Genomic DNA, 17,883 nt, shown 5'->3' with positions numbered 1-17,883 from the left:
GTTTCTCCTTTTTGCCTTTTCAGCGAGCTATTTATACGTTTAAGATTTTCAAGTATTCCCCACCCCACCCCCCTTTTCCATGTACCATAAATGCTTTCCCCTCGGAACCTTCCCTAGTGACATTCTATTCTGGACCCTTTTGAATTCAAAAATCGTTAACAAAGACACCTTGGAAAGGGAGGCAAGGGGGAATAGGAACATAGAGGAGCTCCTGGACCGGCTTCTTTGAAATTTTGTCGTCTGGATGCTCCACGGTGGTCTCTTTGTTAAGAGAGTTTAGCATCCGGACCTTAAGGCCACACAATTAATATTCCCGCTGGAATCCTAGGGACTCTTCTCTTGAAAGAGGCTGTTGTCCAGTTTTCAGGCCACAGTAGGTAATTTCCCGCCCAGGAGCCTGGCCTAAAAAGAATGTCGGTGTTTCCCTCCAGGTATAGGTGCCTGGGGGTCAGGGGGAGAGGGAAAGGCGAGGGGTGGAGAGGGAGGCGGGTGATCGACAGGGATAGAAACCCTGTCTCCACCTCCCTCTGAATGTGAAATAGCCAATGAGGTGGCGCGGCCGGGCCGGCCCGGCCGCCAGTGCCATATAGTATGCAGCAACCCGAGGAGTCACGTTGGGGGAACGGCAGAAAGCTGCTATCCTTTTACACTACTTTGCTCTAGCGGCTATCTTAATGGTGACTGCGTGGCCGGGGGGAAACCTGATCGGCCAGATCCAGCCGAAACCGGGAGGGAGGGAGTGGGCTTTCCGGAGGGGGGGAGGAGGGAGGGAGACGAAGAAGGAGGAGTAAGAGAGGGGGAAAGAAAGAGGAAAAGAGTGCGAGGGAGTGAGGGAGGGAGGAAAATAAACAACAAAAAATGTCCTCTTCCTCCCCCACCGGGCAGATCGCAAGTGCGGCGGACATCAAGCAGGAGAATGGGATGGAAAGCGCCTCGGAAGGGCAGGAGGCGCCCCAAGAAGTGGCGGGGGGCGCGGCGGCGGGGCTGAGCCCCCCGGCTCCAGCCCCTTTCCCCCTGGAGCCGGGGGACGCCGCGGCCGCCGCCGCCAGGGTGAGCGCGGAGGAAGGGGCAGCGGCGGCGGCGAATCAGGTACAACTCCACTCGGAACTTCTGGGCAGGCACCACCACGCCGCGGCCGCCGCCGCCGCCGCCGCCGCCGCCGCCGCCGCCGCCGCCGCCGCGCAGACCCCGCTGGCCTTCTCGCCCGACCATGTCGCCTGCGTGTGCGAGGCGCTGCAGCAGGGGGGCAACCTGGACCGCCTGGCCCGGTTCCTGTGGTCCCTGCCCCAGAGCGACCTGCTACGTGGCAACGAGAGCCTGCTGAAGGCGCGGGCGCTGGTGGCCTTCCACCAGGGCATCTACCCCGAGCTCTACAGCATCCTCGAGAGCCACAGCTTCGAGTCGGCCAACCACCCGCTGCTGCAGCAGCTCTGGTACAAGGCGCGCTACACCGAGGCCGAGCGAGCCCGCGGCCGGCCCCTGGGCGCCGTGGACAAGTACCGGCTGCGCAGGAAATTCCCCCTGCCCCGCACCATCTGGGACGGCGAGGAGACGGTGTATTGTTTCAAGGAGAAGTCGCGCAACGCGCTCAAGGAGCTCTACAAGCAGAATCGCTACCCTTCGCCCGCCGAGAAGCGGCACCTGGCCAAGATCACCGGCCTCTCCCTCACCCAGGTCAGCAACTGGTTCAAGAACCGCCGGCAGCGCGATCGGAACCCCTCGGAGACCCAGTCCAAAAGGTGAGCGCCAACTTTCCGCCTCCTCCCCCTTCCTCTCCCCCACCCCCTTCCCAGCTTTCTTTTCCTCCCAAGTGCTCGCAAACATGGCGCTTACCTTCCCCACCAGCCCGGTCCGGCTGCCCACCTCTCCCCGCCCCCCACCTCTCGGCGGCCGGGGGATGGGGGGCGGCGGTGGCGAGAGGCGGGGGGAACCTCCCTCTTCACCCTCCCTGCCCCTCCTCCCCCCCAGAAGTTTCTCGTCGCCCGCCCGGGTCTCAGTCCCCGCCCCCACCTCGGCTGGCCACTGCCGCCCGGTTTCCCACCCCCATCCCGCTGGCTTTGAAGTTGCCACCCTCTCCCGGGCTCTGGCGCGGCGCAGGGGCGCGTGCAGGCGCCCGAGAGGCAGCTCGCCTCGCCGCGCCGCGCCAGGCCCCCGGAGGTCGCGGGCGCGGGCCGGGGTCTGCACCTCCCGCGGGTCACAGCGCCGAGCGCGGGCACGCGCTCCCCCGCCTCCCCGCGCCGCACCCCCGCACCCGCACCCGCACCCCCACCCCTGCCTGCGCTGCGGTCGCCGCGGTCGCTCTGGAGGGACGGGAGGGCTGGGGGGGGGGCCAGCGGCTCGGAAGGGGGGGCTGGGGACGTCGAGGTTTTATGTGACAGAGTTAATCATTACCCCTGCCCGCCGAGGTTCCCTTCGCGGCCGCGGCAACGTGGGGTGTTGGTGCGGCGGGGCTCTGCCGTGTTTTGAAACCTGATTCTGAACTCCTTCGGATCGGATTTCAGCGCCGCCGGGGCAGTGGGGCTGGAGGGCTTGCTTCCCCAGCCCCCGACCCCTGCCTGGCCCCCCCCGGACCGCGATTGCGGGCGGGGGCGCGATCAGCTCCGCACCCCCTAGAGTGCCCACCCTGGCGGGTTTGAACTTTTGGACTGGCAGAGCTTTGGACCCCAACTGGTGGAAAATACCGGGTTTTCCGCCGCTTTTGTGCGTCCTGTGGAGTCAGACACCTGGAGGGTGTTTTTGTGTATTGTTGAGCGAACTGAGAAGGTCGCCTAAAGAGACGGTGTCTCCAGCCGCGCGGGCATAGGACCGAAAGAACCCAAGGCAACTCGAAGGTTCTGCTCAGGGAAGGAATCTGGGAGCCGGGGAGCCCGCCTGGGCCGAGCGAAGGTGATCGCCCGGCGCATTCCACAAGCCGCCGTGGCCCGCCCTTGCCGCGCCGGCCCCTGCGCCCCTACCGGGGCCCGACGGCTCCGGCGCTCGCCCAGGCCGGGGAGGGAGGCGCTGTGTGTCCGAGCCGGGCCTCGCGGTAACCAAAACAAAACGCGCACTGCGACCTGCGTGCATCCTGCCGCAGACTTGCGGGGAGACCCAGAGGAGGCCCGGTGGGAGCCCCCGCCGGCCTGCGGCCGCGGACCCAGCCGCCCGGAGCTCCGTCGGAATCCTCGGGGCCAGAGGCAGGGGGTGGGGAGCGGGCGTGGCGCGCAGGCCAGCTGCCCTGCAGCCTCCGCTCCCCGGCTGGGCCGGGCGCGTTCCCCGGCTCCCCAGCCACACTCTCCCGGCTTCGCGTCCCCACCCCACCCCCAACTCTACACCCCCGCCCCCGGCCCAGTTGCCTGGTTTAGGCCCCTCTCCGGATCTACCTCCCACCCGCACCCCCGGTGAGTCACCCTCGCAGACGGCGACGGCGGCTCAGCCTCAGCTCGTAAATCAAAGCGCTTTCTGCGCTCCTGGCCCCGCAGCCCAAAGCCCGAGTAATCCCCTCCCCTCCGCATGAAAGCGAACCGACCGCCGGGCACTGCAAGGGATGTGGATCTTCTACGGGGCCAAGTCGCACCACGCTTCCAAACTGCCGGCTCACTGCCCCTTTCTCCCCCGCCCAGCCTCAGACCAGATGGGAAATCCCACCACTACCCCTCCCCGGATTTGGTCTCCCCCCCCACCCCCCTAAGTCGGGGAGCTGAGGAACACAGCCCTGTCTGGAGCAGCAGAAGGACTGAGGCTGCTGGGGAAGGGGTCTGATGGTTACAAGACTGCTGAGTGACCCACACCCTTTCCCTCCCACCTCACCAGGGCACTGGATGGTGTGTGTTAAATAGGCCCCTATGGCTTCTTTTGGATTCAAAGGCGACTGCACATAACAGTTCTTGGGTTGCAAGTGCCTTTCCTACATCAAGGACAGCCACTTTGTTGAATGAGAGAGTTGTCAGTCTGGTGGAGTAGAAGTTTGGGAGCAGGTGAGAAAATGATCTCTTGTTAACTAACTGGCAAACAATACTGAACACTTTGCACCTCCTGCTCCTTCGGCAGTTTCATTTACCTCCAAGATCCCACTAATCTGAATTGGTTTGAGGGGAGGGGAAGGCGTTCCTAAACAGGAAAGACTGGCCACCTCATCTAGTGAGTTTTTTCTGTGGTATAGGTAGCGGCGTATCTAACAGGAACGAGTCACTTCACGGCTATAAAAAAATGTATGTACGATTCTCTATTAGCTGAATTTACATCTTCCTGATCTCTGGACTTTCCCTGAATTTATTACCGGTGAAATGATGGGGATAGGAGAGTTTATCTTCCCACATTCTCTCTGTGGTCAGAATCTGCTGAAAGATCTCATAGCTTAAACAGGACTAAAGACTTCGTGCTCTGCTTTCTTTAAATACTGACTTTACTGGAGTTCTAAACAAATGGCATCATGCAGAATGTCATCCCCTCTGACCTTCCGAATGTCTTGGTTTCCCCCTCTGCAGTGAGTCAGATGGCAATCCCAGCACTGAAGATGAATCCAGCAAGGGCCATGAGGACTTGTCTCCTCATCCACTCTCCGGTTCATCGGATAGTGTCACCAACCTCAGCCTTCCCAGTCACATGGAGCCAGTATACATGCAACAAATTGGAAATGCTAAGATCTCATTAAGCTCTTCTGGAGTTTTGTTGAACGGAAGCTTGGTGCCTGCAAGTACTTCACCTGTCTTTCTTAATGGTAATTCTTTCATTCAGGGACCCAATGGAGTCATCCTTAATGGATTAAATGTGGGAAATACACAGGCAGTGTCATTGAACCCACCAAAAATGGCGTCAAACATTGTGAGCAATGGTATATCCATGAGTGACATACTGGGGTCTACCTCCCAGGATGTGAAGGAATTCAAAGTCCTCCAGAGTTCTTCAGCTAACTCAGCAGCCACCACTTCCTACAGCCCCAGTGCCCCTGTGTCATTCCCAGGGCTGATACCCAGCACTGAGGTAAAAAGAGAAGGCATTCAAACGGTGGCTTCCCAGGATGGAGGCTCTGTGGTGACCTTTACTACACCAGTGCAAATTAACCAGTATGGCATTGTCCAGATTCCCAATTCCGGGACAAACAGCCAGTTCCTTAATGGGAGCATTGGATTCTCTCCACTGCAGCTGCCTTCTGTTTCGGTAGCAGCTTCACAAGGTAAAAGTCTCGTTCGGTACTATAATGCACCAGTGAATGTTTTAGCCAGCTGCTGTAGATGATGCATTTGGTGAGAGCTATAGATTGATGTTACTGTTCAGGTACCTCATTGGCTGCCACAGCTGCAGAATAGCCTTGATTTGTTCCTCCTTCTTCACAACACCCGTGTAACATCCAGCTTGGTTGGTTCCCTGGCATCATGGAGATGGGCTTTTATTTTCTTAATAACTGAATGGAAAAATACAGTTCATGGCAAATCTTGCCAGTTCTACAATTATAGAAATATGATAAGTCAATTGGTGCTTACAGAATAACCCATTGCTTGACATTTTAAGATTAAAAATTAATAATATTGCTAAGAACACAAAATTAGTCCAAGCAATTGGTACAAATACATACACTTTACCTAAGCATTTTCTGTTTGACCAAGAAGTGTTTTAGAAGAGCAAGCTAAAAAGACTGGATCAATTGCGTTTGATTCATGTTCTTACTATAATTAAAGCTAACAGTCCTAAAGGAAAACCAGAGGAATATGTGACTGGATGTCTTTTGCTCTGCAGTATACTCACCCCCCTAATATATGGGTTTATTTAGGAAGGCAACTGTTAGTCTAATTTTATATGTTTGTGGCTTCATTAAGGGCCGTATACTAAAGAAAACGCTGATCTGAAATTTGGGAAGCCTGAGGCTGATATGCCACTTCTTCACTGACTTTAAGCAAGTCATGGCTCTGTGTCATTTTTCTAGATACAGAAACAGGAATGGTTAGAATAGCAGTGGAGGTTGCATAGCCCCTTAAACTTAGGAGTGAGGGGGTGTTAATGCATGCTTGCCTTCCTGTAAGCAAGTCTGAAACTCCAGGTTTCTATGAAACCAAAATAAGTAACTGTTTGCCTTAAAGATCAGCTTCCTGTAAAATGGCCTTATCAAAAAACTATCCATTTATGCATGACTTTTTTTGTTTCCACAACTATGATCTACTTCAGCTTGAGGCATTAATGGAAAAAATGTTGTTGAGTACATTTCATTCCATAAGATCAGTTACCAGGTAAAGCGTAGTAAAACACAAAACTCCTACAGCATACCATGTTTCTTCATTGTTCGAAGTTATGGAAAGGATTAGGTTGAGTCACTATCCAACATAAGGCAAAAATATAAAAACCACAAGGAAAGTCAAAGCGCTTCATTTTATAATAATTTAATGTGGCTCTAATCCCTTTTCTCTCTTTAGGAAATTTCCAAACAGTAGATAACATTTTAAAGACAACAAATTTGAACAAAAAGCATGGTATGTACATTGGGGGAGAAGAAAAGCTGAAATACTTTTCACATGTAATCTAGAAATACGCTACCATAGAAAATTATTACAAACTAAGAACTAATTTTTAAAGTGGGACATTTAGTATGAATAAGAATAGCATTTTCCGTTAAAACAGCTAAGATCAAATGACAAAGCTGTCAATCCTTACACTGGGTACATTAAAGGTATGACCTGGAAGCAATGTTCCTTTATAGTAATTATGGACTACAGTTCTCAATAAAGCATTTGGGGATCCAGGCTTTGTCAAAAATGAATACTGAGCCTTGCTTTAAAATGTGTAGGCAAGGTAGATTATCTTTCAATGCTTAGGACTTACATGGAAACCCAGAATATCTACATCTTTTTTTAAAGATTTTAAAAATCTTTTTTTTATTATTATTTATTTATTTTTATTCATGAGAGACACAGAGAGAGAGAGGGGCAGAGACACAGACAGAGGGAGAAGCAGGCTTCCTGCAGGGAGCCCAAAGTGGGACTCGATCCCAGGACCCAGAATCACACCCTGAGCCCGAAGGTAGACACTCAACTGCTGAGCCACCAAGACATCCTTCATTTGGATATTTAAAAAAAAAAAAAAAGATTTTATTATTTATTCATGAGAGACACACAGAGAGAGGCAGAGACATAGACAGAGGAAGAAACAGGCTCCTCGCAGGAAGCCTAATGCGGGACCAGATCCCAGGACCCTGGGATCATGACCTGAACCAAAGGCAGACACTTAACCACTGAGCCACCCAGGTGCCCTCATTTGGATTTTTAAACTGATTTTGAAATTGTCCAATTTATAATTCAGGTGCAGTTATATTTGAGTATCAAGTTTTAGACCACATCTGCTTTTCCTCCTTTATGTATAATTTCTACACATTCAAAAATATTATTTTATTTACATTCAATAGCCATTGGGGAAAATGTCCTGTCATATTATTTATGGTTCCTCTCAAAAAAAAAAAATAACTAATCATTTTGTTCACATATACACAGGCAAATAGTTTCACAAATACATACACATAATAAATATTTCAGATGATTTTGCTACAGTTTATCAGCCAACAAGAATTCTAAACTATACTTAAGTTGAAATTAAATAAAAGTCTTTTCATCTGTTTGGCCTGGAACAAACATTTATAGTAAGGAAGAGCCCAAACATAACATATAAGTATTGTTAACACCAGTATTTTCATGAAGAAAACTTTTGTACTGGTTAAATTTTCCTGTCAAGCTTAAATACAGTGTTTTTCTTTCTTTCTTTCTTTCCATTTAAAGACATTCCTTTGCATTTAAGATGCTTAAAAAGTGTTGGGAAGAGGTATAAACAGCCCTGTGACATTTGTTTTTCAGTAGAGGTGGTAATATAATCACAATTATTCTAATTCAGGAGTGTAATATCTTAGGTGAATTACCTTTAATTAATTAAGCTGTTTTCTCAAAATAATAGTTTGCTGAACATCTAATTCAAGATCAGATGAATAATTCTGTCACAAAATTCCCTCAGGACCACCTTTCTTTCAGTGGCAAGATAGTTGCCATCATTTCACTGTGCCTACGTAAAGACTCAAAAAGAAAAGCGTTTTATTTGCTGGTAGGAGTGAGGGGAAGGGTGGAATTCGTCTTCCATTGTCTGAGTTACCTGATTTTGAACATCTTCTCAGCATTCTACTTACATGTCTTTTTCTATTTCTGGTCTCTGCAGACCATTATAGTGAGAGCCTCAAAATACAAACCTTTTGGAGAGAAGCATTAGCTCTAGTTATTTATGTTAATCTGTAATTATAGAAGTACATTTCATTATTATCCCTAATTTTTCCTATCACTGCCAACACCAAAAGCTCAGAACTGGCACAGCAGAAGAAAAAACTATTCAGTGTTTTGTTAACTTGACATTACTTTATGGTTAGTGTAGTGAAAGTCTGAAACTTGTCTGTACAGGCTTATATGGTTAACTTCAAGCCCCAGGGCATCTCATTTTACGGGATTTTCTACATTGCCATTTGTGTCCGATACCAAACTTGTCCCCAGACAAAGGCATTTTATTTTGCATTTGTGTTTTCTAGTTCTAACTGGCAGAGCTAGCTTACGACTATCAACTGATGGAGAGAAATCAAATTGATAATAATGAACCAGAAATTTGACTGAAATTAGACCCTGGGGGAAAAAATGTTTTTTTCACACTTGGTTTCTAAACCAGCAGTTTAGAAGTTCTCACTTCCACTGTGTCATCAGACTTAGAAGTTTAAAATACACCTGTTCTAAGACTTACTGAGATTCTCAGGAGTAGAGCCTGGCAATCTGTAGTTTGTTTTTTCTTTTTTAAAGATTTTATTTATTTATTCATGAGAGAGACAGAGACCTAGGCAGAGGGAGAAGCAGGCTCCCCACCCCAAACCCCAGGATCAAGACCTGAGCCAAAGGCAGACCTGAGCCAAAGGCAGACCTAAACCAAAGGCAGACATTCAAACACTAAACCATCCAGGCACCCCAGAATCTGTAGTTCTTAAGTGCACCAGGTGATTCTACCGAACCTGAGAAAAATCATGCATGTAAAAAAATATATATATCTTTTTTTTCCCTTTCAATTCCATCAATGATAATCTCTACTTTATCTTTTTTAGGTAATCTTTCAGTAAACGCAAGCACTTCAGATGGGAGCACATTTACAAGTGAGTCCACCACAGTCCAGCAAGGAAAGGTTTTCTTGAGTTCTCTTGCTCCCAGTGCTGTGGTATACACTGTTCCAAATTCAGGCCAGACTATGGGATCTGTTAAACAGGAGGGCTTGGAGAGGAGCCTGGTATTTTCTCAGTTGATGCCTGTCAATCAGAATGCACAAATAAATGCAAACCTGTCTTCTGAAAATATCTCGGGGAGCGGCCTCCATCCACTGGCCTCATTAGTTAACGTATCCCCAACTCACAATTTTCCCCTGACTCCCCCCACCTTATTAAATCCCACCGAGCTAAATCCTGACCTTGCTGATAGCCAGCCAATGTCTGCACCTGTGGCAAGCAAATCTACTGTGACATCTGTCAGCAGCACTAACTATGCAACTCTTCAGAACTGTTCCCTTATTACCGGTCAAGATCTCTTGTCCGTCCCCATGACCCAAACCTCCCTTGGGGAAATTGTTCCTACGGCCGAAGACCAGGTGGGTCACCCTTCCCCGGCAGTGCACCAGGATTTTGTCAGAGAACATCGTTTGGTTCTGCAATCAGTAGCTAATATAAAAGAGAATTTCTTAACAAATTCTGAGGGCAAAACCACGAGCAACTTAATGATGCTGGACTCAAAATCCAAGTACGTCCTAGAGGGCATGGTCGAGACTGTCTGTGAAGACCTGGAAACAGACAAAAAAGACCTTGCCAAGCTCCAGACTGTCCAACTGGATGAAGATATGCAAGACTTATAAACTTTATTTCCCTCTCTCTCTCACTCTCTCTCCCTTCCTCCTTCCCTCTCTCTCTTTTTCCTGGCATCAGCAGGCAGATCTTTTCACGAAGCCCTGAGGACATAAAGCATTTTCCCATTTACAGGGAAACACTAGTTTTGTGAGTAAATGCATTCAAGAGACTGGATTGATCTGCATGAAGATCACAGTTAAATATACAAGAGTAGAACTGCATTGCTGCAGCCTTTTGGTTCACATATGTTCTCTTTTAAATAGATGGAGACAAAGGAACAAGATGAAATCTATCAAGACAAAGTGTATCATTTGGTTGACTTAATATAATTCTAAGGTCAAATGGAACTCTAGAGTTCTTTAAATTAAAACTGTATACACCTGGCATCGGCATTAGAAACAATATGGTTATTTTTGTTTACTCTTACTCCATGGGCATTGATGAGGTTAAGAAGCATAAATGGTACTCCGCACTACTATAAGGGTTTATTTTTGAATAGATGCATTTCTTTTTTTTCGGCATTTTTGTGAAAGTCTTGGTTTGTCTCTACACATTTCCAAATGTGCTTGCTAATAGTCCAGTGGGGCTGAGAAAGTTTGCAACTCCACTAAAAACTCTGAAACAAACTTCAGTATGAGTGTAAATATATTAGTCCTATAAGCAAGGATTTGAGGAATTACAGTGAATTTTATTTATGCTGTATATGTTTCTCTTACACTTCAGACACTATGAACTGAAAAGAAAAATGTTTTCTTACTGTTTAATTTATTTTTATTGTTTGAACAGGAAGTGAACATAGTTATTTCCAACGAAGTTTTACTTTTTGTAGGATTTTAAAAGTAATGATTTTTATCAGGAGTCTATTATGGTCAATATTAATAACACTGAAACAGGCAATCTAACTCCCAATATTGGAATTTTGGTACTTTTTTTCACATCCTTGTTCTTTATTTAGCAACTCTCTGATTCATTTAAATATGTTTTCTATAGAATTCTATGTGCCTTCTTACCTTGTGGCCTTTTTATTATTCTTACTAAGGTACAAACATGTCAACAGAAGCACTGATGGCTCTTTTCTATCTAACAGGGTTATTTTCACCACAAAATTGCTTTAAATCTGAAGAACTTAAGTTTCACTTATATCATTATGTATGTTTATGATGTAAATGGATGAACAATTAATTATCATTGATGCTTTTCATTACAATGAAAATAACAATCATAGATTACCATGTAAAATGAATTCTGTAGATGATGAAAACAACCATTTTAAACTAAAGAAAGAATATGTAAATTCTCTTGAGCAAAACTGTCCTGATGAAACTCAGTTCTAAATGTTTTGAATCAGTTGTTACATTATGACATACAACTGTTATTTGCACTATATTATCATGTCTGGTTTAAAAGTAACTTTTGGGGTTTCTTTAAGAAGAAATAATGCTTTGATAATGTTGTGAGCTGTGGTCATAGTTTTTATCAGGACTGAACACAAAATGGAATAATGCAAATACATTTATGTAGTGAGAAAGTCTCTGGTGTCTGCAAAGCAAGAAATGTGAGAAAATGATCTCTTCAGAGATGACTTAAAGTCGTCCAACATAAAGATGTTACCAGTCTTGCTCTCCTGAAGATCAGAAGAAAGAGTGCACTCTTGTACTCTTGATCCCAACATGCCCATCAGCTGAGCATGTTGACTAAGGTCCATAGAGGACTTAACCTTTTCTTGTTACTGCAAACGGAACTCGCAGACATAGATGAAGAGCCCTATCAAGACTTCTTCCTGTCATTTCATTAAAGAACTTAGATGCCTTCTTTTTTATGGAATTAGTAAATGTTCTCAAACTGCTGAAACTATAGTTTTTCATCTTTTTTTTTTTTTTTTTTTTTTTTACAGTCAGGTGTTTTAGAGTTCTCTTCCACTCCATCACTGCTTACACAGATTGTTTTTTTTCTTTAGGTGTGTGCTGATCATGTTACTGAGATTAATTATATGGTTCTGTAGTGTAGTTTACATGAAAATGATGTTTCTTCACTTGATGGCTGCAGATACCAAGAGTTAGTTCATTATTTTAAAATACCAATCTAATAAGGGAGATGGGAAGGTTTAAAAAGTTATATATATGATATATATAACTGGATAAGTTTCATATGTCTTCCAAAAATATAATCAGCCTCTCTTTTACTCACAGTCCTTCCTCTTTTTTTTCCCTTAACAAAAAAGATAGCACAAAACTTCAAGACTTCCCTAGGAAACCTATTCATACTCCCAACATGATGTAATTATACCCCTACAATTATTCCAGGTAGCTACACAATATACCAGGTAAGAATCAATGCACATTATAAAGAACTTATTGTTCTTTTCTTTCAGTAAAATAAGGGCCAGTTGGTGTATAGCCCATACATATGTGAATGACATAAAATAAACCCCATGATCTCCTTGCACAGAATTGCAAATGTTTTTTGCAATACCAAGGGCCAGACCCAGAACCCTTGGAGCTCATGTGGCAGAGTTTCTCTTACATAAACCAATGCTTGAAGATGCTGCAAATGACCCTCAAATGATCCCCAAAGAGGAATCAGAATAGGGGCAAAAACTCTTCCTGCAAACCCCAACCCCTGCTGCTGGCTGTGGGATTTTTGATGTGAGGCTATCTATGCACCCTATGCCAGCATTTGGCATCTAGCTCTTAGTTACATGTAGTAAAGAACAGTTTTATGATTTAAAGAGAAGGTGCATTTGTTCCTCAATCAAGCAAGAACATCTGTGTCGTAGTGTTTTATAGCTCATGTATATTTATAGTAATGAAAAGACTGAATCGTACACGTGTTTCAGTGCCTTTCTCGTGTTATGAAAGGCAGGTAGACATTATAGCCATAGGTAAAAATTTGTAGTTAAATTGCACACTGACCTTAAATCTCCCTGTATATGCCCTTGCATTTTGCATGTCAAAAGTTGGATTATTGGGCATGTGTTGCAGCCTGCCCTGCTACATGTTAGGCAAGTGTGCATTAGTACATAGCCAGTTCTTCATTCTTTTACAATGTTTTTGACAGGTCATCTCATCATAAAAATATAAATAATTCAGGAAATTTGTGGGAAAAAGAATTACGTTTTACAAAAGATGTTTCAAAGTCTTCCTAGAACTTAGATGATAGAGCCTAACAGTTATTTTGTATCTAGTTGATACATTTCATGTTAATTTAATATTACCACCGTACATTTTATTAATCAGAATTATGTAGCATGTGACTCTTTTGGCTTTCAGGGTTCTCAATTTGTGTTCTTTTGTTGCATGTACTGTATGTTTAGAGGAGACCGGTTATATACTCAATATGGTTTTACTGTGCCTTACACAAAGAGAAAAATCTATACAGAATGTATATCATGGGGTGGGGTAACAGAGTCTCTACTGCACTGTTAGGTGATGGCACACAGAGCATGTCCCAGAACATTTCTGTGCTTAATTACCCAACCAAAGAGATCTAAAGTATGTATGTTGTACTGTAATAGGGGTTTATGCCTGGACAATTAAGTGTTTTATTTGTTTTCTGAAATGATGTGAACTTATTTTTCTAAACACTATGCTAAATAAACTTTATATTTATACATACATACATTGTGTTTAAAAAGTTATTTATCCCTGGGGGGGGGGGGAAGAAGCGTAGGGAAAAAAGAAAAAAACCCACACAAACATTTCATACACTGGCAGATACAAGGACAATAGGAGTCATTTTACAATAATCTCTGTTTTGGTCTTTGTACAAAATTATGCAATTCACTTAATTGTACTGCATATTCAGAGCTAAATGATTAGAATTCATCCTCCTTAAAGGAAAGAAATGTGTCCTATTCATCTGGGTGTTTCAAAATCTGACTCTCCTACTCTAAGATTTACTGGAATTAAATTCAATGATCCAAAGGCCTTTCCATTCACAGCCTTCCCGTATGAGCTCGATATAATCCATGTTAAAGCATTCCCATTAACCAAAGTCTAGTTACACCATAGTTGGGTCTACCAGTGATTTGACTTAAAGTTACGGACACAACTCTACCACTGAAGACTCAGCCCTGCTACAGTTTTATCCTACCTTTAAAATTAAATGAGCTCTGGGGCACCTGGGTGGTTCGGTTGGTTAAGCATCCGCCTTCAGCTCAGGTCATGATCTAAGAGCTCTGGGATTGAGCCCCCATCAAGCCCTGCATCAGGCTCCCAGCTCGGCAGGGAGTCTGCTGCTCCATCTCCCTCTGCCCCTGTTCCCGCTATCTCTTTCACTCACTTTTTCTCTAATAAGTAAATCCTTAAAAATAAAAATAAAAAATAAATAAGATTACATGACCTCTGATTAGGTATACCTCCCACGCTAAAATGAAGAGGGGTTGGATAAGGGAGATTGGTACCAACTGTACAATTGTATTATTAAGCCTATTAAAAGTATCAAATTGGTTTCAGGGATGTCTCAACTTTTTTATATTCTTGTCATTCACTCCATTTGTTCAGCAGTGTTCTACGTAGCTAAACCAGTTAAAGTGGATAGTGTCTCAGTGAGCCTAGGGTCAGAGTATTGTGGAGTGATTACATTTTATAACATCTTAACCCAATAAATATTTTAAAATATTTGACAGGTCACTGACCTACTTCAAACATTTGTGGCTCTGAAGAATCTAGCAAACTAAATAAAAACACTCAAGGGGAGTTCAAGACTTTCAGCTATAGAACCCCATCCCACTTCTCCTGCTTCCCTTAAGAAATAATAAATGTGGGGTACCTGACTGACTCAGTCGGGTGGAGCATGTGATTCTTGATCTTGAGGTCATGAGTTCAAGCCCCACGTTGAGTATAGAGCTTACTTAGAAGAAAATAATAAATGTGGAAATTAACCTTTACATATCTCCATTTTCAATAAAGTAAATAGTAAATAAAGATAGATTCAGGTAATCGCCAGTACAATAAAATCCATAACAGGGTAATGAGATTGAGCATGGGGAATGGTAGAGGTGAGAGCATACATTACATTGGTCAAGGAAAGTCTCAAGGAAGTAAACTTTCAACAAAAAGGCATGAATGAAGAGAGAGAACCAGCTCACAAGACTTAGAAAAATAGCATTCCAGACCTAGGGAACAGCAGGTACAAAGGCCCGGAGGGAGGAGCAGAGTGGCTGGGTCACAGTGTTAACCCTAGGGGTCATTGAGTAAGAGATCTAGTCAGAGAGATATAGGCAGGTGCCAGATAACAAATAGAACTTTATTGGTCTGTGTTACATAGTTTGGATTTGAGTCAGAAAAGCAAGAATTGTTATAACATGGTTTACACTTTAAAATATCACTATGCCTATTCTTTGGAGAATGGTGTTGTAGGAAGCCATTCCTGTGAGGGAAGGAATTCAGAAACTACGTCATGTTGTCCTAAGCTGTTGGGCAGGAAATACTTGAGGAGCTGTTGAAGCAGGTATGGCAGTTTTCTCCTAAATGTCTCCAAAATTGTGTGTTCTCCAAGCCTCTGTCTACTCTGCCTCTTGCTTAGCCAAAGCTGCCAGCTTCCTGCTATGATTGTCCCAGTCTGAACCTGTGCCCTGAACTCCAGTCTGGTAGATCCAGTTCCCTAATGGATATTTTCAGAATGTCCCAGTCACCTATGACTCTACATATGAAAAATTTTAACTATTATCTTTGCCCTAAGCCTGTTTCTTACTCAGTGAGAGTAGCACTCTCATTAAATAGTAGCACTCATTCACCCATTGGCCAAATAAAAACTCTGGGACTCACTCTGGAGTCTTCTCTCCCCTTCTTCCCACCTCCTCCACCAGATCACTACATCTCTCCGTGGCTGCTCATTTACTGTCTCTTGAATCAATTTCTTCCCCTCTATTTCTAGAATTACTGCCATAGTTTAGCACTTATCCTTTTTTGTTTTGTTTTTTAGATTTTATTTTTAAGGAATCACTGCAGTCAACCTGGGGTTTGAATTCACAACCCCAAGATCAAGAGTCTTACACTCCACTGACCGAGCCAGGCACCCTGGCATTTACCATTTATTGACTGAATTATTACAACTGCCTCCCACCTGGTATCTCAGTGTCTGGACCTCATTCTAGGCTACATTACAATAATATTTAGATGCAACTTTCAGAATTGAAGACCTATTTCAGCCTTGCTTTCCAGTTTAGAAACTTCAGTGGTCTCCATTGTCTCTGAAATACCATTTAAACCACTTAACAGGGGTGTCTTGGTGGCCCAGTCTGCTAAGCATCTGACACTTGGCTTCAGCTCAGAATGCAATCTCAGGGTCATGAGATTGAGCTGTGCATCAAGCTCCACGCTCAGCATGGAGTCTGCTTGGGATTTTTTCTTCCTTTCCCTCTGCCCCTCCTGCTCCTGCTTTCTCACTCTTGCTCTCTCTTTCCTTCAAATAAATAAAAAAAATCTTTGAAAAACAAAAATAAACTCCTTGGGAGCCTGGGAGGCTCAGTGATTGAGCGTCTGCCTTTGACTTGGTGTGATCCCGGGGTCTGGGATTGAGTCCCACATCGGGCTCCTACACGGAGCCTGATTCTCCCTCTGCCTGTGTCTCTGCCTCTCTCTGTGTGTGTCTCATGAAAAAAATAAATAAAATCTTATAAATAAATAAACAAACAAATAAATCCCTTAACATGGAAGGCCCCCAAGACCCAGGCCCTACCTCCTTGTCTAGTGACACGTCTAACCACATGAAACTGTTCCCCAAAGAGACCAGGTTCTTTCTCACCTACCCAATCTCCAAGACTCACTAGATGTCACTAGTGAAACTAATGCCCCAGGAAGCTCTCTCTCACCCACATAACCAGAATAATGCATGGCCCATTCTGTGATTAGACAGGGATTTATGCCTTCCTTTATTGTAGCACCTATCACATTACTATGTTTGCTTCTCTGCACTTTCATCTCTGTTTCACTGGCATTCAGTATAGTGGAGCATAGATGTACTTAAAAACTATTTGTTGAATGAACAGTAACTCTGTAATATATTCCTTTGAATTATTTAAATTGCTCTGGATTAAGGAACTTCATTGCTAGGGTACCTGTCTGGCTCAGTCCATAAGTAGAGTATGGGACTCTTGATCTTGGGGGTATAAATTCAAGCCCTACATTGGGTAGAGATTACTTAGAAAATAATATAATCTTTAAAAAAAAACTTCATTGCTAAACTAGTTAAAGCATTATACCTATTTAGAGTACAAAAAATAAATCAATACATTTGAGGGTAGAGCCTGAGAGCAGTTCTTTGAATCTTCTAGCATTAGTGGATAGTCTTTATGGTAATTATTTTCTTTGTTGCTCCAAGGTTTTTTCCACTTATGTCCAAATAGAAGCTGGGTTCCAGAAGATAGAGGTTAGCTAAAGTTTGACCGACAAGTGGGGCATTAGCACAAAATACAGTCACTAAGCCTTTTTAGATCAATGTTTCAAAATAGCAGTGATGTACAGAAAAGCTATTTATACTTATGTATAGATATACTTTCTAAAAATATTCTCTCTGTGGATGTATTCCTATTACTTGTATGTGAACTGAGCAGATGTCTAAAGAGTCTATGAGGAATAGTAAATGGAACATAGAGTTTAGGCATCAGGAAATCTGGATTCTAATTAGCTTTTAGATTTGGGAAGCATCAGTTCACCTCTCTGGAACCTATTTTTTTTTCCATTGAAATGGGTATGTTGGGTATCCTTATATTTGAGATCCATGTAGCTATAAGAAAAGAAAATGTTAATAAAATGCATTCCCTCCCCCCACTGCACAGGTTAAGAAGACCAAATCAATTACAGAATGAAAATACACTGTGACCTGCAGAGGACTACAAATGTAAGATTCAATAATTGATACTGAGACAACAACCTGTGACCCTCTAGGATTATTTAGAAGTGTAGGGTAAGGGACGCCAGGGTGGTTCAGTGGTTGAGCACCTGCCTTCGGCTCAGGGCATGATCCTGGGGTCCTGGGATCTAGTCCCACATCAGGCTCCCTGCATGGAGCCT

At 44.3% G+C, this 17,883-nt stretch overlaps 1 protein-coding gene across 6 annotated transcripts; it reads left to right on the top strand.

Annotated features, from left to right (window-relative positions):
• The first annotated feature begins 563 nt into the window (after positions 1-563).
• SIX4 (SIX homeobox 4) lies at positions 564-13,484 on the top strand. 6 transcript variants are annotated; one of them, XM_072838826.1, is made up of 5 exons: positions 564-677; positions 886-1,739; positions 4,464-5,152; positions 6,384-6,440; positions 9,083-13,484. In XM_072838826.1, exons 1-5 carry the CDS (start codon positions 675-677, stop codon positions 9,874-9,876), a joined length of 2,397 nt encoding a protein of 798 aa, XP_072694927.1. In that variant the 5' UTR covers positions 564-674; the 3' UTR covers positions 9,877-13,484. The 6 variants fall into 6 exon arrangements, 5 of the variants coding, with proteins under 5 accessions (XP_072694927.1, XP_072694930.1, XP_072694926.1 ...); XM_072838829.1 differs by lacking the exon at positions 564-677 and having other exon boundaries at positions 771-1,739; positions 4,464-4,696; XM_072838825.1 differs by lacking the exon at positions 564-677 and having other exon boundaries at positions 771-1,739.
• The last annotated feature ends 4,399 nt before the right edge of the window (positions 13,485-17,883 follow it).

The sequence above is a fragment of the Canis lupus genome, chromosome 9 (genome assembly GCF_048164855.1).
Source record: "Canis lupus baileyi chromosome 9, mCanLup2.hap1, whole genome shotgun sequence".
Classification (NCBI taxonomy): Eukaryota; Metazoa; Chordata; class Mammalia; order Carnivora; family Canidae; genus Canis; species Canis lupus.
Note: the sequence above shows the minus strand (reverse complement) of the source record. Positions and strands in the feature narration are given on the sequence as shown.